This window comes from Mauremys reevesii, linkage group 11 (genome assembly GCF_016161935.1).
Source record: "Mauremys reevesii isolate NIE-2019 linkage group 11, ASM1616193v1, whole genome shotgun sequence".
Classification (NCBI taxonomy): Eukaryota; Metazoa; Chordata; order Testudines; family Geoemydidae; genus Mauremys; species Mauremys reevesii.
The window spans coordinates 36,031,764-36,059,227 of record NC_052633.1 but is presented as its reverse complement, the minus strand read 5'-3'; the positions used below and the strand labels follow the sequence as shown (position 1 = coordinate 36,059,227).

The 27,464-nt window shown below is 40.1% G+C and overlaps 1 protein-coding gene across 3 annotated transcripts in view; it reads left to right on the top strand.

Moving 5' to 3' along the window:
• Positions 1–24,747, top strand: part of MTX2 (metaxin 2) — a 50,252-nt gene extending 25,505 nt beyond the window's left edge. For all 3 annotated transcript variants that reach the window (XM_039495977.1, XM_039495980.1, XM_039495978.1), the window contains 7 exons: positions 12,304–12,376; positions 15,452–15,528; positions 16,406–16,498; positions 17,047–17,085; positions 17,525–17,650; positions 18,352–18,428; positions 24,223–24,747. In XM_039495977.1, the coding sequence (XP_039351911.1) occupies positions 12,304–12,376; positions 15,452–15,528; positions 16,406–16,498; positions 17,047–17,085; positions 17,525–17,650; positions 18,352–18,428; positions 24,223–24,433 (696 nt within the window). In that variant the 3' untranslated portion in view covers positions 24,434–24,747. The remainder of the gene's footprint in view (positions 1–12,303; positions 12,377–15,451; positions 15,529–16,405; positions 16,499–17,046; positions 17,086–17,524; positions 17,651–18,351; positions 18,429–24,222) is intronic.
• The last annotated feature ends 2,717 nt before the right edge of the window (positions 24,748–27,464 follow it).

The following is a 27,464-nucleotide window of genomic DNA, read 5'->3' as shown; positions in this document are numbered from 1 at the left end:
GCAGCAAAAGTGAAAATGGCAGGCACGTGTGAGCGTGCAGAGAAAGGAGAGGGATACTTAGCGAACCCTGCGGTGTCCTCTTGGGCCTCCCCAAATCCCTTCTGAACATTAGCAATGTGTGCAGGAAGAGTATTCTCTTTATTTTTAATGCTAACCAAAATTCAACACATACTGTTTAAAGGGTGCTCTATCAGAAAGTTGGATTTTCTGAAATTGGGGAAATAAAACAAGTTGATGGTGTTATTTTAAGCAATGTTGTTTGTTTGTTTGTTCTTTTAACTGAATCAAACTGTCCCATTCAAATTCTGTCAATGAATATAGACTCACGTGTTTTCTTAGTTAACAGTTCTTTCACTTAAAATCAAACTAAATTTACAGGTGAAACCCATTTTCAAAAGCTCATACAGAGGCTGAAAACTTATTTTTTTCTGATTATTAATATTAAGAGACACCATGTGCTCAGTAGCTTGATGTTGTAAGTCAGTATATAGGAGCATCTTAGAACTGACTGACATGGGTAACAGTGCTGTTTTGACAGGTTGTGCCATCTCCCTTGATTAAAATGAAAGACATGTGAAAGAGGTTTATTAGTTTCGTAATCTGTGTCATGTTAAAACTTGACATGAGCCCTTTCTGCATATTGCTATTAGTTCTTTCTCTTGCAGTTAAAATGCACTTTTTTGTTTCATACTGACATTCAAAATAAAATAGATACAGTACTACTGCTACTACACCTCTTCCCTGATATAACGCAACCCGATATAACATGAATTCGGATATAACGTGGGAAAGCAGTGCTCCCAGGGGGGCGGTGCTGTGCACTCCGGTGGATCAAAGCGAGTTCGATATAATGTGGTTTCACCTATAACATGGTAAGATTTTTTTTTTGGCTCCTGAGGACAGCGTTATATCGAAGTAGAGGTATACTACTAAGTGGAACCAAAAATGAATATGAAATCAGCAAATTAAGGTCCTGTATGAGAGTACATTGTGCTGTAGGAGATGGTCTGCTACAAGGTTAATAATCTTCTCCACAGAGAGGACAACATACATACCTTCAGTTTTAGGAATAATTTTTAATAGAACCTGACCCTCAGAAGCTATATTGATCATATAGGACTTGCCATACTAGATTGCACTGCAGGTCCAGGTTGTTTGGTGTTCTGCTTCTGGCAGTGGCCAATACCATTGATTCAGAAGAAGGTAAACCCCTCCAATGAAACCCTGTGGGATGAGTGGCAAGGGAAGGAATTCTTGATGTCAGTGGCAATAATCTTGTACCCAGAAATGTGAGATTCGATTACTGTTATAGCGTGCTGAACTACAAATGCAGTCCATAAAATCGAGTCTTTTTAAAATCCCGACAGAATGTTTGGCTTGATGTCTTCCTGTGACAATGAATTCCACATTGACTCTTGTAGGAAGTTTCCTTTACTTTTATAAGTGTCCTGGACACTAGTATTATTGCTTATTGTTGTAATACAGGCTAGGGAAATAAGGAGAAGACTGATCAGTTTTCACTTTATTCTTCTTGATTTTAAATATTTCTGTTAATCTACCCCAACTCTTATGGCCAGATGCTAATAAGTCAGAAAAAGACATTTGCCCTTTCTAAGCTATCAAATAGGAGTTCAGTTTGCATTTTGAAGCTATTTTCCTTTTTCTATTGGCATTTGAGTATTTTTGGCTGAGGGGGCTCAGACTTCCCTAGAGGGGGACCTGGAAAGCTATGAACATTTTTCCTGACTAAAATAGCTGTGAAAACTTTTTCATCTGAAGTTATGAGTGGCAGATGTGTTGCAAGGGGTGACTCCACTGTGTTCACTCAGAGTAGAGTATCTCCCTTAAAGAGCTCATTGGCAAGATTGCTAAGATTTGGCTGCTGCTTGGGTAGTAGATCCATGCTGAGGTCAGTGGATGCGTGCAACTGCTACATTTTTCCTATATGAGGTTCTGAAGGTCTTGGGAGAATGTTAGGTTTTGGCCTGCAAACTGAACCCCTCTTGACTTGTAAAATCACTTATGGGGGGAGTTGAATGCTCTCTTGACAGAGATTAATGCTTCCCATTAGAGGTGTTGGCATCTTTTCAACAAGTGATTGTTGTGCCCACTCTCAATGAACTATCTTCTGATATTAGTCATCTTCCCAGTTATTGCCCAGTTCCTAACCTTTTGGGGGCATTTTTTTTCTTTTTAAAGAAGGATTTGGCAAAGCAACTTTTTGAGTTGTCTAGAATCATTAAATTTCCTTGGTCCTTTGTAGTCTGGTTTTAGACCTGAATATGGGACAGAGACTGCATAGGTTTGGTTGACTGATCTCTGTTGATGAATATTGAACCAATAGATATGTCTGCCTTTGCTACTATTGACTGTGAAGTAGAACTGATGTGTTTGTGGACCTTAACAGAATTGAGTTGGAGTGATTCCAGTCTCTTCTCTTTGAAAAGTCCAAGAGAATGTTGGGTAATCCCCTACTGCCACAAGAGCTCTTTTGTAAAAGGTGAAGTAGAACTCCACCTTGTCACCCCTCCTACTCTTCATATATGGAAGGTACCATGGTGAGAAAATGAGACGCTTGGGGCTGCAAAGTCATCAATATTCTATTTTTTTTTTTTAATTTTCGCTGGTATTGCAGTGCATTCCAGTTTAGTATCAACTACACACTTTGTGCTGCTCACTCCTTTTTAGTCACTAAAGAAGATGTTAAATAAGATCAAGCCTGACAAAGATTCTTGCATTGTCCACTAGATCCTGCCTCCCAAGTATCCCCATCTCAATACATTGTCACTTTTTGTACCTCTTTGTTTGTGTGGTGGTTCTGTTTTCTCTCCTCATGATTATTCAAATCCAGCCAGTTTAAACTAATTTGGAGTAATTTCCCCGACACCTAATCAAATGCTTACTAGAATCCAAATATATTAGTCTACTGCTTTCTCTTCATATAATGTTTACTGTATCAAAAAATCAGTCACAATTTTCTGGCAATAGATACCTATAAGCACATGTTGCTTGTGATTCCCTTACCCTTGAATTATCTAGGGGATAACATAATTGTCATTTACATGAAAAGCATTAACTGTGCTTAACATGTTAATTGTGGTTTTCAGTTAAGTTTTTAATGCTCATAATTTCCTAAGTCTGTCAGTCATGTTAATACAGGAGAATGTGAAAGTTATTACAGTGAAATCAATTGTCTAAGGCTATGGCTATACTTAAAACGCTACAGTCTGGCACAACTGCAACACTTCAGTGTATGCACTCATGATGCCGATGGAAGGGTTTCTCTTGTCTCTACAGTTAATCAACCTCCCTGAGAGGCAGTAGCCAGGTCAACAGATGAATTCTTCCATCGACCTAGTGCTGTCTACGCTGGGGGTTAGGTCGGCATAGCTACATCTTTCGGGGGTGTGGATTTTTCCACACCTGAGAGATGTAGCTATGCTGATGTAAGTTTTCAGTGTAGACCAGCCCTAATATTTTTGAATGGGTGGTGGAATCTGGGAAATTATATAATCGCTTCCCTGACCTCAGCCCTCTCTGTGGCTAGGAGTAGTGTTATTTCCTTTAACAATTGTCACAATATGTACACCACACATTAAGTCACCAATACTTAGTTTATTTAAATGCTCATGTTTTTATCAGAACAAAGTCCTGGAAAATAAATAGTTAAGGAGAATCCAAGAGTACCCCTTTGAAAGTGATGATGTCAACAGTGAATACCAATAAGTCACTGATGTTGTGATGAACCTTACTGGTATTCCCCTAAAAAAGGGGGTGCAGTTAAGAGTTGTAGCTCATATCCTTGTTTTGAGTGTAAATTACCTTTAAAGAATATTAGTAGGTTTTGAGAAGTCCACAGATTATGGCACTGCACATCACATGTGGAGATGACTCTGTAACGGTAGAGTGTGAAGGTGGAATATTAAAAACCTGCAGCACATTCAGTTAAGTTATAATGGGTTTTATATCCATCCATTGTATATAAAATGCATGCTAGCTGTGTGTCTAATGGCACTTGATTAATTGGTTGGCACATAAAATAAGAGTTCTCAGCACCTTACAGGATAATGCCTCTATGAGGAAGAATATTTATAAATTCTTTATTAGGAAGATAATGCACAGATTGTGAAAAATGTGTCAGTCACCTCACCTCCTCACTATGAATGGTGAATGACCATATTAAGGGCCCAAGAGCAAACTATCCCACTGCATAGGAAAGATAGTAAGTATGGTAAGAGACCACCCTGGCTTAACCAGGAAATCTTCAATGATCTAAAAATCAAAGAAGAGTCCTACAAAAAGTGGAAACTAGGTCAAATTGCAAAGCATGAATATAAACAAACTATACAAGTTTGTTTGTAGAAACAAAATTAGAAAGGCCAAGGCACAAAACGAGGTCAGACTAGCTAGAGACATAAAGGGTAACGAAAACATTCTACAAATACATTAGAAGCAAGAGGAAGTCCAAGGACAGGGTAGGCCTGTTACTCAATGGGGGGCGGGGGGGGGAGGGAAGGGAACAATAACAGAAAATGTGATAATGGCAGAGGTGCTTAATGACTTCTTTGTTTAAATTTTCGCCAAGAAGGTAGGTGGTGGTTCGATGTGTAACAGTGAATACCAGCGAAAATGAAGTAGGATCAGAAGAGGCTAAAATAGGGAAAGAACAAGTTAAAAATTACTTAGACAAATTAGATTTCATCAGGCCATGGTGACTTGAAGACATGCATCCTAGAATACTCAAGGAGCTGACTGAGGGGATATCTGAGCCATTAGCAATTATTTTTGAAAAATCATATGGAAGACAGGAGAGATTCCAGAAGACTGGAAAATGGCAAATATAGATAGTGCCAATCTATAAAAAGAGAAATAAGGACAATCCAGAGAATTACAGACCAGTCATCTTAACTTCAGTACCCAGACAGATAAAGGATCAAATAATTAAGCAATCAGTTTGCAAACATCTAGAAGATAATAAGGTGATAAGTAACAGTCAGCATGGATTTGTCAAGAACAAATTGTGTCAAAGCAACCTGATAGCCTTTTTTGACAGGGTAACAAGCCTTGTGGATGGGGGGAAGTGGTAGACGTGGTATATCTTGACTTTATTAATACTTTTTGATACTGTCTGCATGACCTTCTCATAAACAAACTAGGGGAATGCAGCCTAGATGGAGCTCCTATAAGGTGGAGCTCCATCTAGGCTGCATTTCCCTAGTTTGTTTATGAGAATAAACTGGTTCCCAGAGAATAGTTACCAGTGGTTCACAGCCATGCTGGAAGGACATAACGAGTAGGGTTCCGCAGGGATCCATTTTTGGTTTGGTTCTGTTAAATATCTTCATCAATGATTTAGATAATGGCCTAGAGAGTACACTTATAAAGTTTGCGGACGATACCAAGCTTGGAGGAGTTGGAAGTGCTTTGGAGGATAGGATTAAAATTCAAAATGATCTGGACAAACTGGAGAAATGGTCTGAAGTAAATAGGATGAAATTCAATAAGGACAAATGCAAAGTACTCCACTTAAGAAGGAACAATCAGTTGCACACATACAAATTGGGAAATGACTGCCTAGGAAGGACTACTGCGGAAAGGAATCTGGGGGTCATAGTGGACCATAAGCTAAATATGAGTCAACAGTGTAACACTGTTGCAAAAAAAGCAAACATCATTCTGGGATGCATTAACAGGTGTGTTGTGAGCAAGACACGAGAAGTCATTCTTCCGCTCTACTCTGTGCTGATTAGGCCTCAACTGGAGTATTGTGACTGGTTCTAGGCGCCACATTTCAGGAAAGATGTGGACAAATTGGAGAGATGATGAAAGGTTTAGAAAACATGACCTATGAGGGAAGATTGAAAAAATTGGGTTTGTTTAGTCTGGAGAAGAGAAGACTGAGAGGGGACATACTTTTTCAAGTACGTAAAAGGTTGTTAGAAGGAGGAGGGAGAAAATTTGTTTTTCTCAACCTCTAAGAATAGAACAAGAAGCAATGGGCTTAAATTGCAGCAAAGGAGGTTTAGGTTGGACATTAGGAACAAATGGAATAAATTCTCTAGGAAGGTTGTAGAATCTCCATCATTGGAGGTTTTTAAGAGCAGGTTAGACAAACACCTGTGAGGGTTGGTCTAGATAATACTTAGTCCTGCCATGAGTGCAGGGGACTGGACTAGATGATGTCTCAAGGCCCCTTCCAGTTCTGTGATTCTATGAAGAATGCCAGAGTTGTCTCCTTCTGGATCAGGTGCCACTAAACATGGTGCTCAGGATCTCTCCCCTCCCTTGGGACTCTCCTTTGCCATCCTCTTCATGGCCCTGGTACAGCCATACAGAGATTTGGAGTCTCCTCTAGCTCTTGCCATCCACTGCCTATAATTGAAGGCAAGACCGAAGGCTTGTTGAGATCTAATGATCCTGCTCACACTTGTAGAGGATGGGAGTGTGACGGGTTTGGCCACAGAGACCCCCTTGGGACTTCCACCTGATGTGCTGAGACTACCTCTGAGCCCGTTTTCCCTGCCAGCTTGGGTCTTCAGAACCCTGCCTTGTTGAGCCAGACACGCCAGTCTGCTCCAACGCAGACCCAGGTTGGAACCATGTGCCCCAAAGCTGCAGATTTAACTGAAAATGGCGTAGCAAGTGCTCCTGCCTCTAGCACCAAGACACCCAGCTCCCAATGGGATCCAAACCCCAAATAAATCCGTTTTAATCTGTATAAACCTTTTACAGGGTAAACTCATAAATTGTCCGCCCTCTTTAACACTGATAGGGAGAAGATGCACAGCTGTTTGCTCCCCCAGGTATTAATTACTTATTCTGGATTCAATAATAAACAAAAGTGATTTTATTAAGTATAAAAAGTAGGATTTAAGTGGTTCCAAGTAATAACAGACAGAATAAAGTAAGTTACCACGCAAAATAAAACAAAACACGCAAGTCTAAGCCTAATGCATTAAGAAACTGATTACAAATGAAATCTCACCCCCAGAGATGTTCCAGTAAGCTTCTTTCACAGACTGGACTCCTTCCTAGTCTGGGTCCAGCAATCACTCACATCCCCGTAGTTACTGTCCTTTGTTCCAGCTTCTTTCAGGCATCTCTTTGGGGTGGAGAGGCCATCTCTTGAGCCAGCTGAAGACGAAATGGAGAGGCTTCCAGGGCCTTTTATATTCTCTCTTTTGTGGGCAGAACCCCCCTTGTTCTTCTGTGCAAAGTCACAGCAACAAGATGGAGTTTGTAGTCACCCGGGCAAGTCAGATGTCCATGAATGATTCAGCTTTTTACAGGCCAATGGCATTGTTTTACATGTTAGTTTGAACGTTCCCAGGAAAGCTCAGACGTGAAATGGCCTCTCACAAAGTCCATTGTCAGTTAAGTGTTTCTTGATTGGGCACTTACTGAGAATAGTCCTTTCTCAAGAAGCTGACCAAGTGCTTCACTGAGGCTATTTAGAATCAAACACATTGAGATACAAGTACATAGCCAATATTCATAACTTCAAATACAAAAATGATACATACAGACAGCACAATCATGACCAGCAAACTACAACCTTTCCATAGACACCCCACTTGACCTCCTCTGTATACCTGGTGCAACCATAGGGCCCTGGTTGCAACCATGATTTACACGGTCACAGTTGATGTCAATAACATCACAGGGGGAACCTACTAAAGCATAGGGAAAGAGGAAACCATAAGGCCCCTAAGGCTTGTAGGGTGGGGCACTGCAGGAAGGAGGATGGGTGGATAAATGAATCCAGTTAATTTTATCTCAAGCTAAGATCTGGCAAAATAAGAATTAGAAGAGCTATCTAATTCTGATGGTCATTGCTGCTTGTGCAATCAGCTTTAATTTTGTGGAATTTTTTTTCCCCTTTGGAAAGCTTCCCTAATTATTGGTTTACATTTGTGAGGTCTATCTCTGCAAGGAAAAGACTATGGCTTGATCTACACTACCAATTTGTCTGTATAGCTACATAGTTCAGACCTGAAAAGGTCAGTGATAGTTCTTTGGCATACAATCCTATCCTTGCATGTACCACTACATTTAAAAGCTTTGAGATGACTTGCTTGCTGCACTAACTCCAGGATAATTCAGGCACACTTTCTTTAGAACCAGCATTGAGAACAGCACATGGCAGCTATAAAAATTCACCTCCAGCTAGATGTAGACTCCTGAAGTTAATTTAGTGCCCTATTGCAAAGGGAATTATTGTGGCAAGCCTGGACAAAATTAAACTTCAGCTACTTTTCAAGAAGGAAATAAACAGCTAGGGAGTAAGAGCATGGATTTAAGGTGTGATAAATTAATTTAAGAATGTTTTGCTCCTGAAATACAACCTTTCTCGAAGCTGTCATTTGAGATGTACACTGTTAGCACTATAATGCTGTATTGCTGATTGAATGCTATTTACATTCCTGCATGCCCAGATACAGCTTTGAAAGCCATGCAAAATTAGTAACCTATGTATATTTCACCTGCATATAGTGTCTAAAATTCTGTACATACGCCTACTCTACCAGTACATAGATTCTAAAACTAAATTCCTGTTTTTTAATTAGTTCATAAGATAGCTAGTACATATGGGGCCAATAATGTCCCCAGGTTCAGGAGTGTTTGTATTTGGGGTTACATTTAGGCCCTTCTCTAGTGGACCTTGCATATTGGGGTTTTTTAAAGTACGTTGTACACCAGTCTTTTTAGATGACCTTATGGAGAGGGAATGGGCCCATTTGTATGCAAAGGTACTTTAAAAAAATACATATAGTCCCAGAATAATAAAGAAAGGAAATTCAAAGTTAAGACCAATGCCCTATACATTAAAGGCTTTTATGACTTCTAATAGCTTATTTGGTATTGGGAGGCTTATGCTGAAGGTTTCAATCCATTTTTTAATAAGTTCTGGGGTTGTCTTTTTTTAATCTTATTTCCCAGACATTGCTTCTGCTTCCTGGTTGAACACAGGAATTAGGGCAGGATAGAGCAGAACCAGGGTGCTTAGGCAGAAGGGGATGAGGATGAGACAACAGTCCTGGTGCTGTTTTGTGAGGAATGGAGCTGAACGGAGCAGAGGAAAACAGGAAAGGAGGACTGCCTTTGACAGGTAGCTGAGTGGGTTTTTTTGGTTTTTTTTGCAATGATGAGAGCAAATGGGTGAAGATATTTTTATCCCTGAGGTAGGACTGTTACCATATAAGAGCTGGGCTCCCTAGAAGCAGCAATCTCCTCATATCTCTTTACAGCAGAAGGAAACCAGATGAGTTTAAGCTCATTCAGTCTCTTGGTGCAGTGGTCAAGGAAGAAGCTGGTTCCTGGCAACTGTCCCAGCTCCTGGATGTCCTCTGGCTCGGGGTAAAAGGCTCTTCTTCCTGCTGCCTACTCACCGTGTGGCTGGAGAAACCGTCATCCAGCAGTCTGTGAGGGGACCTCCTTTCTGTGTGTCTCATTCAGTTTCTGTGCTTTTCCTAACTTTCCAGTGGGTTGCTGGTTATCTTCCTTAACTTCACTCTTCCCCAGTCCTACCAAAGATCAGTGGTCTAACTTTATTCTTCATTCCCAAACTAAACTCTTGGAGGAGGCTGAATGAATCGGAGGGAAGGAAATGCTATTAGTTTAGATGGTGTTTTAATATAGTCTCTACTGATTTGAGACATAGTCTTCTAAGCTCTCTGGCATCATTCTAGCCACAAAACATGAGAGCAAAATTTCCCCAGCCTCTGACTTAAATCAGGAGAAGGAAACCAGGGCTTGGAAGTGCGTTCTTAAATTAATCCTAATTTCAATATTTTTACTGAAGTGAAATTATAATAAAGAAAGAAGAGTTGTTTGGCCAAACATATAAAGCTGTGTGTTAAACTTTGCCCCTAGTGCCTAACTATTGCAGAATATTTGGTACATTAAATCACACACTGATGGCGCACTTGTGCATAGCGGGCAACAGGGCAAGTACCAATTTAAGATTTGAATTTTTCTTGATTTATGTGACAATCTTACCTTTAGTTAGTTTATTTTCATGCATGTTAATTTGTCTTTTAATACAAGAAACATTTCATTCAGTAGAGTTGAGACAATTGCAAAAAATATACATGCCTCTCAGCCTGGGATTGTTTCCAAAATAAAGGTAGAAAAGGACCACTTTTCTTTCCTTAGGGGTTGTGTACTTTGAAGCAGAAATAGCCTTTTTCACCTTGATCAATAAGTCAAACTGTTCTGCAGTGATTCAAGTACCGGGCAGACTGGTAAGAACCAGGGCACAAACCCCAAATTGGTTGCGAGTTCTATACTTAGAGCTCCTCAGGTACTATAACAGCCTTAAGGTGAAGTCACAGACAGTCCCCTAGGTTACTGTCTTGCCAGCCAGGTAAGCCCACCTTTGTGATAGATGGTCCCTTACACCAAGGATCACAGCAATAGTCAGATTACTCCCAGCCCCAAGGGACCAGATGCTTACCCTAGGTCAGTTGCACCGTAGGTCTCTCACCAAAGACAATGCTTGTAGCCAATCCTGTAATAAACTATTGACAGATTTATTAATAGGAAAAGAAAATGAGTTATTTACGAGATTAAAGCAGGTAAAAATTATACACAAAAGAGTTACAATCTTAAGTTTCAAAAGGTAATAGAAGCTTCTGTAATAAGCAAGCTCTGTATGTCCTTTAGGGCTAACCCAAGCTAAGCAGCTTGGGATTCCCTGCTTGTGCTTAGAAAACCTTGCCCCCTAGAGTCCAAGCAGCACTGAGATACAGTTCCTTCTTGTTGGGTTTTTTTTATTCCCTTCCCCCCTGTGCTCTGAGCTGCAAACTCAGCTGATGACAGTAATTTACATGCATGACTCATCTTCATGGGGTAGGAGGGTTGCAGAGCATGACAATCTTTTGTTCTCGTTAATGTTCCACAATAGTCTGTCTGGTGTTGATGGGATTTCCTTGTTGGCCAGGACGTAACACCTTCTGTTGGAAAACAGTACTTTACACTAGTTAATGTCTCTCTCCTGTCTGGTGATTTACCCAGTCACAGAAGTTTACAATACAAATTCTTAAATATTACCTGTCAAAATACAGATGCTATAAGTGAGATTAATGTGTGCAGCAACTCACAAGCATTCAATAAACACCAAACACATTCTTATATAGCCTAATGCTAATACACAGGTGAGCCAGACTGATTCCAGTTGTTTGCCAGTGTTCAGTGGAGACATGGAGACCCTGGCATGAGCTGAAACCTGGTCTGCCAGTGTCACACAATATAACAGATAGACCCTAGTGGTCTGCTATGTTAACGAAGCTGTTGTGCATGCATGTTAAGTCCATATACCGTCCTTAAAATCATAATAAAACTTCTTTTATGTGTAATAGATTTCTTTAAAATTAATTTAGTTGTATCTGCCTTTGTTCAGAAAGTAGTGAAGGGCTCAATTCTGGATTAATAGCTTTCAGATTTGGATTTTGAGATTTTGGCCTTTTTGCTGGCAAAGGCGAATACCAAATACCCAACAGGATTTAACATTGTGTGCCTCACCACTGACTTTGAGAGGATATTTATACTTGCCATGCTCTCACTATCGAAAGTGTGAGTTACCTTGTGAAAGTTATTTTGTTCTTACACAGAAACACTCTTAAGTATTTTATGATGATGACTACTGCTGATAAAAATTAGTATCCTGTGGAAATAGCTTTGTCCAGGGTTATAGATAGATATAAAAAAACATTACGTTGGTCAACTATACCCTTAATTCAAGTAAACTCTACTGGTAATAAACACTGCCTTTTAATCTAGCAGAATTGCAAAGCAAAAATTGTGAAAATGTTGGCTAGTGAAAATATGGAAGGGAAGGATTTAAAAAAAAAATGTGTGTTTTGGTTTTTTAAAAAATATGCTAGAGATGTAGCAGCACATGCTAGTGCTTGTTCTCTAAACATATTAGTCAATAATAACCACAAAAGATATGTGCTCCAATGTTCAGGTTGACAAAATGTCACTTAAACTGATTATTAGTGACTTATAAACAACAGTAACTTTGGTGGTCAAATGCCACCATCAAATGGGAAAAACAGATGTAACTTTGTTAAACAGAAGAATTCTTACTAATGATTTTGGACAATATCCTTATACACTATTGTCCAATGAAGTTTTATATTTTTTCTTTCTTTCCTTTTCTGTTTTCCCTAAAACAGAATACAGATACCTGTACTTTATAAACATTGTGCTAAGTACTAGTTTAATATATTTAAAACAAATCCATGTTTTGCCATCAGCTAATACGTGTTTTCCTTTTTCTGTGCTCCTCTTTGTTTTCAGGCCTTTTTGCAAATGTGCAATCTGCCAGTCCAGGTGGTTTGTAGAGCAAATGCAGAATATATGTCCCCATCTGGTAAGTGTGGTGTTCATTTAAATTACTGTGTTAGTACCTATGTTTTGATGCCATGGCAACAGCACCTCATCTTTCAGATAACAGCCAGTCAGTGCTGGTGTATGTGGGTTGCCTCTTTATTTTTTTTCCTTAGTCTACTGTGATTTTTCTCTATAGAGAATGAGATAAATCAAATACAAACTTTTAAAATGTACTGTATTGCACATTTTAAATGCAGTGGACATACAGTGGATTCACACCCTCGGTTACTTAGAAGTCTGGTGGTAACACTCTCAAAAAATGCCTAGGGACTCTTGGCCTTCTCAAGCCCAGAGGTTTCTGTACGCAGAAGTATCTCTACTGATCTCCAGGGACATACCCCTGGGGATAGATACCCTGTTGGCCAATGAATGGTGGTCCATTTTCCACTGTTTTAAGGGTAGGAAGAAATGTCTTTTGTTATCTTAGCTGGAAGGTGATTGTCAGCATGTTAATAATTGTGGACAAATCATGAATAAACTGTCAGTACCAAGAACAGTGTTGTACTTAAGTCCTCCTCTGATTCAAAAGACTGTTTGCAAAAAATGCAAGTTCAGTATTTGATGGTTTTTTTTTTTTTAAAATCCCAAACTCTGTTGGGAATTTCTATACACTCTCATCTAAAAGGTTACTAGAAAAGAATTGCTGAATACACAACACAATTTTGATATCCTAAAATTCTGCATTGCATTAGGATCCATTTGTATGAGTTAAATTAAGCTACTTTTATAATTTTTGATTCAAGCATGGAGCAGTAAAAATGCCTGCCTACGTGGGTCTTTGCATCTGCATACTGCATGGTTAGCTCTGCTCCTCCTTCTTGGTATTAGGGGAAAATCAGCTGGAATCCTGTCTTTAATTAATGCTTTAAAAAAATCTCAATGATTGGTAGTACTGAAAACAGTACAATTCTTGTAGCAAAAGCAGGATTTTTTTTTTTAAATCAGCCTTTCAAAATAAACCCATTGGGCTGAGTCCTTGTAGAAACAAGTCAGTATCTTACACGTAAGATACTAAGAGTGGTGATACTTGTATTTTCCACCTCCCGCACTCCCTTCCTCCCAGTCACATTGGCTATTATCTAATACACCATTACTTGTGTCTGAAGCTTTTTTCTTTTTTTTTTTTAACCACTGGCTAAATAATGCAGAAAGGAGTATGACTGACATGGGCTGATGAGAGTTGTGCTGTACTGATCACATCTAGCATATTCTATTTGTCATACTGGTTCCATTTTAAATACAGCTAGGAGTATAAATGTGGTGATGTATTCATTGTCCTAAGAGCCTCTACAATTTTTGTGCAGTTTTCTGTTTGTTTTTCTGTTTACTTCAATATCATTTTAATAACACAAAAATTAATTCCAGCCAAACCAGGCTATTCGCAAAAGGTTTTCATTCCTGTAAAAAATCTCAAACTGATTGTAGTGGTTCTCAGACGGGCATCTCCACATTTGTGTAGGACACTTTGTAATGATACTTTCCACAACTAGAAAATCCTTTTGAAGGAGTCAGATGCTGACTGTGGATGTAGGAATACCGAAAGATCATCTTTATATGCCAGCATTGTAAACCACGGAGTTTTTCCAATTCAGAAAACCTTGCATTTCTATTGTAATACTTCATCATACAGATGCAGATGAGGTTTTTGTTGATGCAGTGTACCTCATCTGTTCCCCTTAGGCTGACTGTGAATCAGAGAGGAGTGAATCTCATGATAGAGACCATGACTGAACCTGCTGTTGTTATGAACTCTGTTTGAACTAGGTCTAGCAGTAGATTCTGTGCATTTGGGATCTGTTTGGACGACTTAATATTTTCATGAATATCTTTCAAATTATATTACTTTTAAAAACCCTGTACATAATATTTGACTTTGGTTTGCTCTTTTAAAATATTCTGTGAAGACACACTTTGCTATCCTCATTTTTCTTGTCTCTCCTTGTGAGCCTATTGTGTATTGTGACTTGTTTCATTTATGGGCAAAGTCCATTATTGTCTCACATCATATTCAGCGAACTATGTTTACTAATGTAAAATAAAAAATGTCCAACGTCTCTTCCTCCATGCTGAGGCGATTAAATAACAATATGTTAAAATACATGTTATATATAATCTAAATTTTCTTAAATTTACATAGCACTGTGTATGTACTGGTGTTTAAAGATGGTATCTGTCAAGTAGGTGTTTCATAAAGGCAGCCAAGTGCTCTATCTACTTCCCTGGGATTTCTACAGTTGTGCTTTGTGGAAACATAGAACAAACAATCTTCCCAGCAAAGCAAGATTTAATTAATTATTGGATTGAGACCTATTAGTTTGTACAATAACTTGCAAATATTCGTTAGAGCAGTGGTCCCCAAACTGCGGGGCGTGTCCACCTAGGGGTGTGTGGAGGAAACTTTGAAGGGGCGTGGTGCGGCCCAGGCCAGCCCCAAGAGAGGGCAGGGAAGGAGCACCATGCAGCCCTGCTCCATTCCAGCTCTGCTCCAGCACCACTTCCAGCCACAGCCCCGGCTTCTGGCCCCCACCTCCCCCACGGCCTGGCCACAGTTCTGCACCCAGCCTCAGCCCTGTCTACCAGCCTCCACCCTGGCTCCGCACCCAGCCTTAGCCCCACCTCAGGCCTCCGCCCCATGGCTGCAGCTAGGCTCCCAGTTCCAGCCTCCACCCCTGGCCATGGCTCCATTACCAGCCCCAGCTGCAGTCTCAGCCGTGGCCCCCTTACTCCTGTCCACTGCTCTATCCCCCGAGCCACGTCCCCGCTCCTGGCTGGGTGGGTGGATAAGGGGAGCATGACGGTGAAAAGGTTGGGGACCACTACGTTTGCATGAAAGTCAATCAATAGGGCAAGTCGTAGCATAAAAGTGTGAACTAAAGAGAGAGGCGTGGGGAGGCTTTATTTGTGAGTCTCTCTCAAATGAAACTTTGTATGTTAACTGTCATGTACAATTTGATACACTTTGTGCTGAAACACTTCAAAGCCATGATTTCAAAAATAATTCTCTGTATGTATAGAAAGCTTTAATTTACTAAAAATATACCGTATCTCACTGCAGGCAAAGTACCCTTCATTCGTGTAGGAAATCAAGTAGTATCTGAACTTGGCCCCATAGTCCAGTTTGTAAAAGCCAAGGTAAGGATATTAAATATACTTGCTCAGTAACTGATAAATACGGTAGTCACTCTTTTTTTTAGCGTTTGCACTCATTTAGCCTACTCTTATGAAATGTAACATCATTAGTTTTTAAGAGAGTAAAGTAGAAAAACCTCATATGAATGTAAAGGTATCTGCATTTTTACAATATGGCAACTATTTTAACCCAATGCAGGGAGTAACTTTTTGCTTAAGGAAAATATGGTGTAATGGGGGTCTGTGATGGTATGATGGGGGTATTTTCCTCTGGCATTTATTCAAATGATAGAAATCAGCTGTAAGTACAGGATTTTGTCATGTTAACAAAGAGCTGGAAAATAACCTAGACCTTACAACAGCACTCCTTTTTTGGCTCCCAAGTATAGTATTCTTAGAAAAGACATACAGTGTTTGCTTAAGTCTTGAAATTTCACTAATATATGTTTATATTTGCTTTTACTTTTTTCTGTCCTTGTAAAGCAATGTCTGCTTATTAAGCAGTTTATTTTGATAAACTGTTTATATCATCAACCTACTTCTTCACACAGAAGAAATCATAGTAATAGTGAAGCCATGAAATCAAGTTTACACAGCTAAAAAAGAAATGCACAGTAGTTCTGTAGCTGAAAATAAATCTACATTTCTCTTTTGTGTTTGATTATATTGGAGTATAACATTTTCTGTTTAATATTGAAGGTAATTTTAGTATGGAAGGTACTTCCTAATATTTACTTATCAATTTTATGATTTAGAGACTTATATAGAGAGCTCAAGACCTGATCTAAAGCACATTGACTTCTGTTGGCTTTGGCTCAAGCCCTAGCTGAATATTGTAATATCCTTTCTTACAGGGTTGTATATTCTTTTACCCCCTTAGGGCCATTCACTCAGTGATGGGTTGGATGAAGTCCAAAAAGCTGAGATGAAAGCCTACATGGAATTAGTCAATAATATGCTATTGACAGCAGAGGTACAGCAAACCATAATAATTTGTTGATTTTCTGAGTAGGTGATAAGTGGGCAAAAATGTAGCATTTTTCTCCATGTGGAAAATGTATTTTATTTTCAAATTCTTAGATTGGGAAATAGTTCATCAACTCATAGGCTAGTGTCCTTACAAGAACAGAACTCCACATTCTCTGTGGTCTCTTTACATAGCCATATGAAAAATTCATGGATTGAGGTTGATTTTTTGTTGTCCAAAACAATGGTGAGTTTATAAAGACTAACATGTAGCTGTAAAGAAAGTTGACTCATAATGTATGTAGCATGTTCTGAACTCCATCTTAATTTCAAATCTGATCCGGTGGCTGTTCTGAAAGAGAACTAGCAACCAGCTTTTGTCTTGCAAGCATCACCATTAACTTCTCTTTTGTGTTCATGGAAGGCACTGTTAGACTTAAAATATTTTTGGGATATTCTGTTAATTTATCTTAAAAGAAAACATCAATAGTTAGAAATAACTCTCTGTACAGTCTAACTGAAATTTCAGAATAAACGGTGTTCTTTTTTTCCTAGTTGTATCTTCAGTGGTGTGATGATACAACAGTAGAGGAGGTGAGTGGTTCTGCAGCATTTATCTTAATTAAAATTTAATGAGAAAACACTTTTGCTCACAAATGCAAGTCCCTACTCATAAATGAAACATAGAGGTTTATACCATTAATGATATAGTTTTTCACTTTAGTTTTGCTTGCATATACGTTTTAGGGAAGCTATGTGTCATTACTTAAGGTAGCTGGCTGCAAAGTAGATATGTTTTTATATATTTTTAAGGTAATAGAGTAAATGGTTTCTTTTTCTTTAGGCTGCAAACTATGAATTTCTGTGCAGAATAACTTCTTAATATTTTACAAAAGCCATTGTAAATGCTTTCTGATCCATGAAAACCATAGCTATTTTGTAAATAACAGTATACAGTCTTACCTGCCTTTTTAAAAAAAAGTGATTTTGTTTTTGTGGTTTTTTTTGTTTTGTTTGTTTTTTTTAAACAAAGATTACTCATCCAAGGTATGGATTCCCTTATCCTTGGCCTCTCAATCGCATTTTGGCCTATCAGAAACAATGGGAGGTCAGACGTAAGATGAAAGCTATTGGATGGGCTGGCAAGTCACTTGAACAGGTCAGTCAGATAATAGCCAGAATTGAATTCTTCATTCTGTTTTTTTAAATGATCTCTCAGCAATGAAATACATATAAATAAAACATCAAAAGTGTCAAAATTCCAGAGAAGCAATATTTTATTTCCTGTGTTTCATAAAATATATGTATTGTGCAACTCCGTTCATTTAAAACAATTGTCTGTGGAATCCATGTCTCTGGCTTCGACAGCAATAAACTTTTAAATCACACACGCAATCTGAGAAAAATGAAAGATGTTTTCTCATGAATATGTATCTCTATGCTGAGTGTCTCTTTATGTGAGTTTAGACCATGATCCTGGAAAGGGATTAGCAGCCAAGGACTCTGATTCCCATGTGAAGATAATGGGGTCCCTTTGTAGGATTGTGGCAATTTGTTCTTGGAGCGCCAAGAAAAATACAAAGAAGTTTAGAGGTAAAAATTTAATGTATTAATTTTAACCCAATTATTGACAATAGGGAAATTAACAACTTTCCTTATGTCAACAATATACTTGTCATTTAAGGTCTGGAAATAAGATTTGTAATCTGAATCTGTGTAATATCTATGGTCTACATAGTTAATTTTGTAAATTATTACAAATGCCTACTGCTGTTATGTATGCAATAAGGGAGCTATTTTGTAGATAATTGTGTTCTCATCTGACTATTTAGGTACTGTACTAATCTTTTGTTTGGTTAGGTGCTGGAAGATGTAGATCAGTGTTGTCAAGCTCTCTCTCAAAGACTGGGAACACAATCATATTTCTTCAATAAGCAGTAAGTTACTTTATATGGAAATGTAATGTACTGTAGGTATATTACACTCCAGAACAGAGCTGAATGGGGACTATTTTTGCCTTATTTTAATACCTTATGAGCAGTTAAGGAACATGTGGGAATGAATCTATAAATTGCATATATAAGAATTTCTGAAATTACTAAGTAATTGTAAATATTACAAAAGATACTAAGTTTCCATAAAATATTTCATATATTTTCTCTAGTGTTTATAGACTTAATCCTATTTTCCACTGACTTGATACAGAATATACCAGGGGTCAGGAACCTTTCAGAAGTGATGTGCCGAGTCTTCATTTATTCACTCTAATTTAAGGTTTCGTGTGCCAGTAATACATTTTAACGTTTTTAGAAGGTCTCTTTCTCTAAGTCTATAATATATAACTAAACTATTGTTGTATGTAAAGTAAATAAGGTTTTTAAAAATTTTAAATGAACCTTCTTAAACATAAATTTAAAATGCAGAGCCCCCCAGCTTGGTGGCCAGGACCCGGGCAGTGTGAGTGCCACTGAAAATCAGCTCCCGTGCCGACTTCGGCACACGTGCCATAGGTTGCCTACCCCTGGAATACACAATAATTTGTCAGTTATAAACATATAATGTAAAAACAGAAACCTGTAGTTTTAATAGGTAACTAAGCAATAATCCACTTAATTACATTAGCATATGTTGCCATTTCATAGATGATACCTATCAGTGTAAGTGCGCTAATACATCCATAAGCAGAATGAATGTGATGTATTTTGATCAAAACGCGCTTCCTGCACATTCAGGTGACACAGTGGTGGGGAAGGCTTTGTCTACACTGCAGCCCAAGGTGTGATTGCAGCCCGGATAGACATACCACACTAGCTTTAAGGGCGCTAGCATAGCTAAGAATAGCAGCACAGCCTGAACAAGCACACTGGGGACTCTGCATAAATACTCATGTTGGAAGCCTGTGCCTCCACATCAACGCTACTGGTTTTAGCTGTGCTACTGCAGGTAAAGGTGGCCTGGCTAAGTCTATCTGTGCTTCGTTCATACCTTGGATTGCAGCGTAGACATACTTTAAAGAGTTGGGTTAGCATGAAGATGCCTGTGAAGTCATATGACTGTGGGGAAAGGCAGGTCTTCTCCCCACAAAGGATTTATTACGAAGTAGCAGCTATTAATTTGTGTAAGAGAATACAGTTCTGGGCTTTTGCAGAAAAGCCACTGCAGACCCAAATCTGACATACACCAGATGCATGGGCGCCGACTTATATGGGCTCCTGGGGCTTTAGCCCCAGCAATATTCACAGACAGGGGCTCTGCTCTAGCAATATTTGGAGCTAGGTTTCTCCCCTGCTGTGCGCTGCCGGCAGCCCAGAGCCTTTTAAATCCCAGCCGCGGCAGGGAATCAGAGGACTCTGGGCTCCCCGCCGCAGCGGGAAGCCCAGAGCCCTCGGCTTCCCGGCTACGGCTGGGATTTAAAAGGCTCTGGGCTCCCCGCGGTTGCAGGCAGCCCAGAGCCCTTTAAATCCCAGCCGCGGCTGGGATTTAAAGGGCTCTGGGCTCCCCGCCGCAGCGGGGAGCGCAGAGCCCTCTGGTTCCCGGGCCGCGGCTGGGATTTAAAAGGCTCTGGGCTCCCCGCGATTGCAGGCAGCCCAGAGCCCTTTAAATCCCAGCAGCGGCTGAGATTTAAAGGGTTCTGGGCTCCCCGCCGCAGCGGGCAGCCCAGAGCCGGCTGATTCCCGGCCCCGGCTGGGATTTAAAGGGCTCTGGGATCCCCACGGCTGCCAGCAGCCCAGAGCCCTTTGAATCCCAGCCTCTGTCCGCTGATTGCCCCCTCCCCAGACCCCTGCCCCAACTGCCCCCCAGAACCTCCACCCCCTATCTAAGCCCCACTGGTCCTTGTTCCCCGATTACCACCTCCCGAGACCCCTGCCCCTAACTGCCCCTTGGGACCTCAGCCCCTATCTAAGCCTCCCTTCTCCTTGTCCCCAACTGCCCCCTCCTGAGACCCCACCCAACTTCCCCAGGACTGCACCCCTACCTGTCCCCTGATAAACCTCTTAGACTCCCATGCGTATCCACTTGCTGCCTGTCCCGTGACGGCCCCGGCGAACCTCTGCCCCATCCAACTCCCCCTGCTCCTTGTCCCTTGACTGCCCCCCGGAACTCTGTACCTCTTCTCCAACCCCCAAACCGCTTACTGTGCCACTCAGACCAGCGTATCTGGCTCCATGCAGCTCCAGACAGTTGCTGCCATGCTCCCCCATGGAGCCCACAGCCCTCTCCCACCCCCAGCACCTGCCTTCCAGATTTGAACACCTCAGAATTCAGGAGTGCTCAAGCTCGGTTTGGGCAGCTTTTACTTCATTTCTTCCAAATCAGTTTCTGCAAGGTGCCAACTGAAGGTGTTGGAGAACAGAGAGATCAGGTGGCCTCCTAATGCCTGGAAAAGAGACAAAGGCCGGAGGAGGGAGTGTCAGTGCCTGTGCGGACTTCTGGGAAGTGCACGGTGTGGAAGGGAATGCTGTGATGCTTTGGAACATCTCCATACAAAGCCAGTCAGGACTCTGGGAGCCTCCTCGCCCGGAGCATACTCTCGCCCGGGCCCGAAGCTTACACCTTCCTGGGTCTGACCTCGGAGCATTCAGCATGCCCTTCCACGTCATGCACTTTCCAAAGTGAGTCTGCCCAGGCTGGTCCTGGGGCAACCAGAGGTCGCTGCACCCCAACTCTGCAGTCAGATGTGACTCTCAGCCAGACAGTAAAACAGAAGGTTTATTAGATGACGGGAACACAGTTTAAACAGAGCTTGTTGGTACAGAAAACAGAACCCCTCTGTCAGGTCCATCTTGGGGGGTGGGGAGCCCAGAACCAAGTTCTGGGTCTCTCCCAATTTCCCCAGCCAGCTCCAAACTGACACTCTCTCCTCTGGCCTCTGTGTCTCTTCTGGACAAGGAGGCCACCTGATCTCTTTGTCCCCAACACCTTCAGTTGGCATCTTGCAGGGGAAACTGAGGCACCCACACAGTATTCAGAGAAAATATTAAGAACATTCCCACTTCATCACAACAGATGCAACAAAATATAATACTGTATATTGAAGTAGGCAAGTGCTGCTTCTGACTTTCCACTTTTAATTGACCCTTGTAATCTTGTGGCACTGACGCGTTGTAGCTTCATTTTATATCGGCTTACAGGGCGGGAGCGGGGGGGCACCACCATTTTGGGCCCCACCAAAAATTATACAAACCTGCCGCCTATGACCAGATGTCCTTTGCTATTGTCAGTCACATCTAGTTGCAAATGTGTACTTTCCCAAAAATATTCCTGTAATTAATGTTGACTATATTCATGTACTGCACCCATCACCATGGCATATGAACCATGAAGTTACATAAAGAATGTACATTCCAAGTGCAATGTACGTGATTTTTAAAAAAAAGCTGCCTTCACATTCCCCTGATCATGGCACTATCTGGGGGCCAGTTTTAGATATTTTTGGTGGGGTAACAAAGGGGAAATTACAAAGACACTTAAATAAAATCAGCTTGTGACATTACACACTAATAGAGACGGGGAAGGAAACTAAAGGCTTATTAAAGCAAGGATATATGAAGGAGCCAGTGGGATTCAGAGAAGAGGCATCTGGGGGTCGGGTGGGGGGGGAAAGCAATTGTCTTGTCCAGCTATGCCACAGAATGAGAAAGCAAGGAGGAATTGGGAAACTGAGTAACTGTAAATTGGATTGTTTGTTTGTTTGGTTTTTTCCATAAGTTGTTTACTTCAACTGACTGTTACTTGTTAGTTTGGAACAGGCCGAAGAAAGCCCAGTTTCTGATCCCCAGTACATTAGATGGGGATGGAGAAGTCTCTCAATTAGCAGGCTGTAATATTTTGTTTCTCGCCTCTTTGCCCCCGAAGATTTTGCAAAGTTAAGGTTAGGTGGGCAATGTAATTGGATGAGAGTGAGTGCTGTAGGATTACATAGCAGTAGAGAGCAAATTGAAGGTGTATTGCAACTATTCATTTTGAGGCATTCTGAACTGTCTTTTGTAAAAGAAGTGCTATTGTTTGGGGGTGTTAACTGGACTCCATAACACACGCTTTCAACCTTTACATTTTTTAAATGTTTTTTTGTCTTTAAATAGTAATAGAGTTTCTCTATAATTAGTCTAATAAAATATTCTTCTAGCTCATTAATATTAGTATGTAGTTCCAGGGCCGCCCAGAGAATTCCGGGGGCCCGGGGTCTTCGGCGGCGGGGGGCCCCTGCTCAGGGGCGGCTCTAGACCCCAGCGCGCCGAAGACCTGGGGGGCGGCATTTGGCTCCGGTTGAGCTCCCGCAGGCATGCCTGCGGCAGGTCGACCGGAGCCCGGGACGAGTGACTGCGGCGGGTGCCGTGGTCCCGCGGCTCCGCTTGACCTGCCGCAGTCATGCCTGCGGGAGCTCAACCGGAACCGCAGGGGCCCCAGAAAACACTCGTGGGGGCCCCTGCAGGACGCGGGGCCTGGGGCAAATTGCCCCTCTTGCCCCCCCCTCTAGGCGGCCCTGTGTAGTTCTTGGATATTAGTGAAGAAAAGCTCTAAACTGTTAAATATACTTAAGGAAAATGTTTTGTTTGTTTTTTGTTTTTTTTGTTTTGTTTGCATATAGACCAGTGCTGCAAAAAGTTCACTAAGGTCAAGCTCTGGAAGGCTTGTACACATAGCCATGAGTATCACTGCAGACGTATTCAAGAAACCGCTGTTCTCCTTTGGGTTGTGGTGGCTTAGTTACAGTGTTTATTTCCATTTGTTTAGTCTCTTTAACACAAAAGAGATGGCTCTAAATGTTATTACCATGTAGTAACTTTTTCTCACTAGTCAGGGAATTTTTGGTGGCTGAAAAGCCCAGGAGAGGTATGGTATTTTTTTGCTGTTTTGAAGAGCACCATTCTGTTTGAAGGGGTAGTTTTGTTATGCACAGTATCTGCAAAGGACACTGGAAATATAGATTTCCTTCCCACAAGATCAAAAAGTGAGGAACAGTTGGTGCTGGACAGATGAGTCAGTGGTTAGACTCCGCATGCATTTTATTAAAAGGTATTTTGTAACTTCTTCACTGTTTGGGGAAAAAAACAACCCAAAAATCCCTAATTTGTTAATGGGAGCACTGAGCAGCACATTGAAAATTCAGGCCAAAATTTGTTAGTGTATATATAAAATACAGTAGAACCTCACAGTTACAAACACTTCAAGAATGGAGGTTGTTCATAACTCTGAAATGTTCATAACTCTGAACAAAACATATTGGTAGTTCTTTCAAAAGTTTACAACTGAACATTGACTTAATACAGCTTTGAAACTTTACTATGTAGAAGAAAAATGCTGCTTTTAACCATCTTAATTTAATTAAACAAGCACAGAAATAGTTTCTAACCTTGTCAAATCTTTTTTTTTAAAACTTTCCCTTTATTTTTTTAGTAGTTTACATTTAACACAGTGCTGTACTGTGTTTGCTTTTTTTTGTCTCTGCTGCTGCCTGATAGCTTACTTCTAGTTCCAAACAAGGTGTATGGCTGACTGGTCAGTTTGTAACTCTGGTGTTCATAACTCTGAGGTTTTATTGTATTTAAGATTTTGTTAAATCTCAAGCTTTATTTGGTTAAATATGACCAGTTTGATTACTTTGTGAAAATACTTGAATTTTTTTGAGTTAATATTTAAAAAAATCAGAGTACAGTAGGATTTTCTTTATAAGGTTTTCAGTGTTTTCTGACTCCCAGGGGCCCACATTTTTCCCTGTCTCTTTTATAGGCCAACTGAGTTAGATGCATTGGTATTTGGACATCTGTTCACAATTCTTACTACTCAGCTGACCAGTGATGAACTCTCTGAAAAAGTGAAAAACTACAGCAACCTCGTGGCCTTTTGCAGGAGAATAGAGCAACACTATTTTGAGGATCATGATAAAGACAGCTCTGCAAGTGCTGCATCCAGATCCTCAAAGAGTTATCTGCCGAGTTAAATGCTTCATTTTGTGGTGAGGAGGCCCAGTTTCTGAAACAAATTTTGATTTCATTGTTTAACAGAGGATGATGATGATGATGATGGCGGCTTTGGAAATGAAAAAGTGTGTAATAGCAGCTTCCAAAAGAGGGGTTTAAAACATTCTGGAGCAAGGGAAGTTCAAACTGCATTTTGTGTATTGGAGAATTCACTGTATACATGTAACATGAAATGATTTTTGAGCTATTGCCATTTAAATGCCATATAGGCTGTTAAATATTAAACTGAAGTGACCTTGGAACAATATTGTATCTGTATTAAAAATAAAAATAAATGAAAAACTACTGTTTTTAAAAGTGTCTCTTCGATCTTTCCAAAAATCTTTTAATAAGCTTTATTCATATGGTAGAAACAGTGTTTTCAGATCTTCCTAGCAGAAGGACAAAAGGAAAGTAATTTGCAATACATCCTGTAGGATTAACTTGTTGACTATATGGTAGAGCAAGTAATAGGAAAATTACTCTATTCAGGCTTCAACAAGTTTGCACTCTGAAAGTCAGTGTGTTTACAAGGTGATTAGGTCCTTTTAAGAGATGGATAGATGAAGAGTATGCCTACAGCTTTATCAAATGTAGGGTACCACTAACTTTAAATGAAATGGTAACAATGCAATACAATTAAAGCAACTTTTTAAGATTTGTTTGTATTGTCTTGAGAAATTTAAAAAAAAATTGAGGTGACTATAATGCCTGTGGAAAGGTGGAAAGTGAACAGCCTAGGAGTGTGGAGGCCTCCTATCAATGCACAGGACAGGTACAGGATGTGCACGAGCCATGCACGTTTCCATGCGCTGTCCCAAAAAGATGTCTCAGAATGACAACTTCTAGGAAAGAAAGGACATCTGACCTTGACCTCTACTCAGATAATTTCTGACACCTTTCTTAGCTATGTTTTGTGATGTGGATATGGAAATGGCATTGAGGTTATTAGCTCATTTTTGATAGGGAACCTGACAGGCCATTTTGTGGTGTTGACTGTCTCACTCCAATTTGTTCTAGTTTTGAATTACTGAGCTAAAGGTGAAAGGACTATTTACAGTATCTTAATTATTTCACCTCAACAAAAGCTTCTCTATCTGGGACCAGGTGGCAAAACAGACTTCTTCTAGTTTTCTGGCAACCAACTGATTAAAAACTAGTCGTCAAATCAGATTTTACAGGCATCAGTAATTTTTACAGCATCAATCTTTAATTTTGTCACTTCTCATTTTTTGTCTTTCGGTACTTCTTATTGGCTTTGCTTTTTCTTAATCTCTTCACCTTTGTTTCTGAATTTTTTACATTTTGTGTTTCTTCAGTCCTTTCCTATTTTTCATCTTGTCTTGTTCCTCCTCCAGCACGCTAGCTGTTGCCACTTAAATGTCTGTGTCCAGCTGTTTCTGCTTCCAGCCTGACAGTATTGCTCCCAAACTCTGAAGCCCACAGTATGGGCTTTTTTTCTTCTTCCTCTCTCAAGTAGAAGGACTTGGCTGTCTTTTTCTCTGGGCATATTTTTTTTCTTTCTCCCCACTCCTGTTGGTCTCTCTCGGCTCCTTGAGGTTTTTCTGATGCTCTCCTATGGTATGTTTAGGTGCATTAATATGATAGTAAAGTACTTTGTTACATATCCATTATGGTATGCCAGAAGTCTTGCTCTTTGGTTTTTAATACAAAACCAAACTAGACTTAAAAATCGGTTTTGTTTCTGTTTGTTAGTGGCAAATATATTAGAATGCAGGTTATTCTTTGGACTTCAAAAATTCTCAAAAAGCAATCTGGTGACAAATTTTCTCCCACACTATTTGCATAAACCCTGGTTTTGCTACCCTTATTTCATGTAGTATCTTACTTCACGTGTAGTCCTGTTAGTTTCAGTGAGGCTACTTAAGTTACTTAGCATGCGATTTAGGGCTCCTGCTTGCCTTGCGGGTGCTTAGTATCTCTGGGCACATCTAATAGCAGCATTCTGTGCTACTTTATAAATTAAATTGTGCATGGTATTTTTCCAAAACTTAAGTTGAGATGTTGCTCAGAAATGCTGTCCCAAAACAAGGAACATCAACTTTCTGTCAAAAAACTCTAGATTCAGTAAACCTAGGCACAGTGAGGCACTAGCTCAAGAGCCTGATTGTTGGAACTGTTGTGTTTCGGTGATGTAGTGTGTGAGGTCCACTGCATTAGGAAATACACTCCTCTGGCTACATTGGTTTGCCATAGTCAATATCAAAATAATTATGGTTTTGATTATTTACACATTAATCATAAGGTTTTGACTTACGTTCCCTTGTGTCTCATAAAGCTAGCAAAGACCAGTTGCTGGAAAGCCTGTCACATTTCACAGCTTCATCAGCAGGATAACTATTAACCTAATTATTAACTGAGATCTTACTATTATTAATGTTACAAGTTGCCATTATTACTTGCACAGTTGAAATGTGGTTACTGAATTCTTCAATCCTGTACCGGAACACTGGGTTTCCTCCAGAGGAGTACACCAACATGAGTGTTACGCAGGTCTAGCATTTGTTTGTAACCTAGCAGTTCAGGCTTATTAAAACTGGAAGATGTAGCTCCATTCTTGCTTTTGGTCTTTGAGGAATTTCCCAAGTCTGCATGTTGGTCCAGTACCATTTCAAAAACAAAAAAACAAAAAACAAAACCTTTTAAGTACTATGTGGTGAGATGTTCTATGATCAAAATATTAATTAAAACTGTTACACTGAAGATTCAGATATCCATTTTGAGTACCTGCTTTTCATAAGTCACATGAATGCAAAAACCAAAAATCATGGATGTGAGGTTTTTTTTAAGTTAGAGGAGAATGAAGTATTCATTAATACCTAACTCAGGGGTCAGCAACCTTTCAGAAGTGGTGTGCCGAGTCTTCATTTATTCACTCTAATTTAAGGTTTCGCATGCCAGTAATGCATTTTAACCTTTTTAGAAGATCTTTCTATAAGTCTATAATATATAACTAAACTATAGTTGTATGTAAAGTAAATAAGGTTTCAG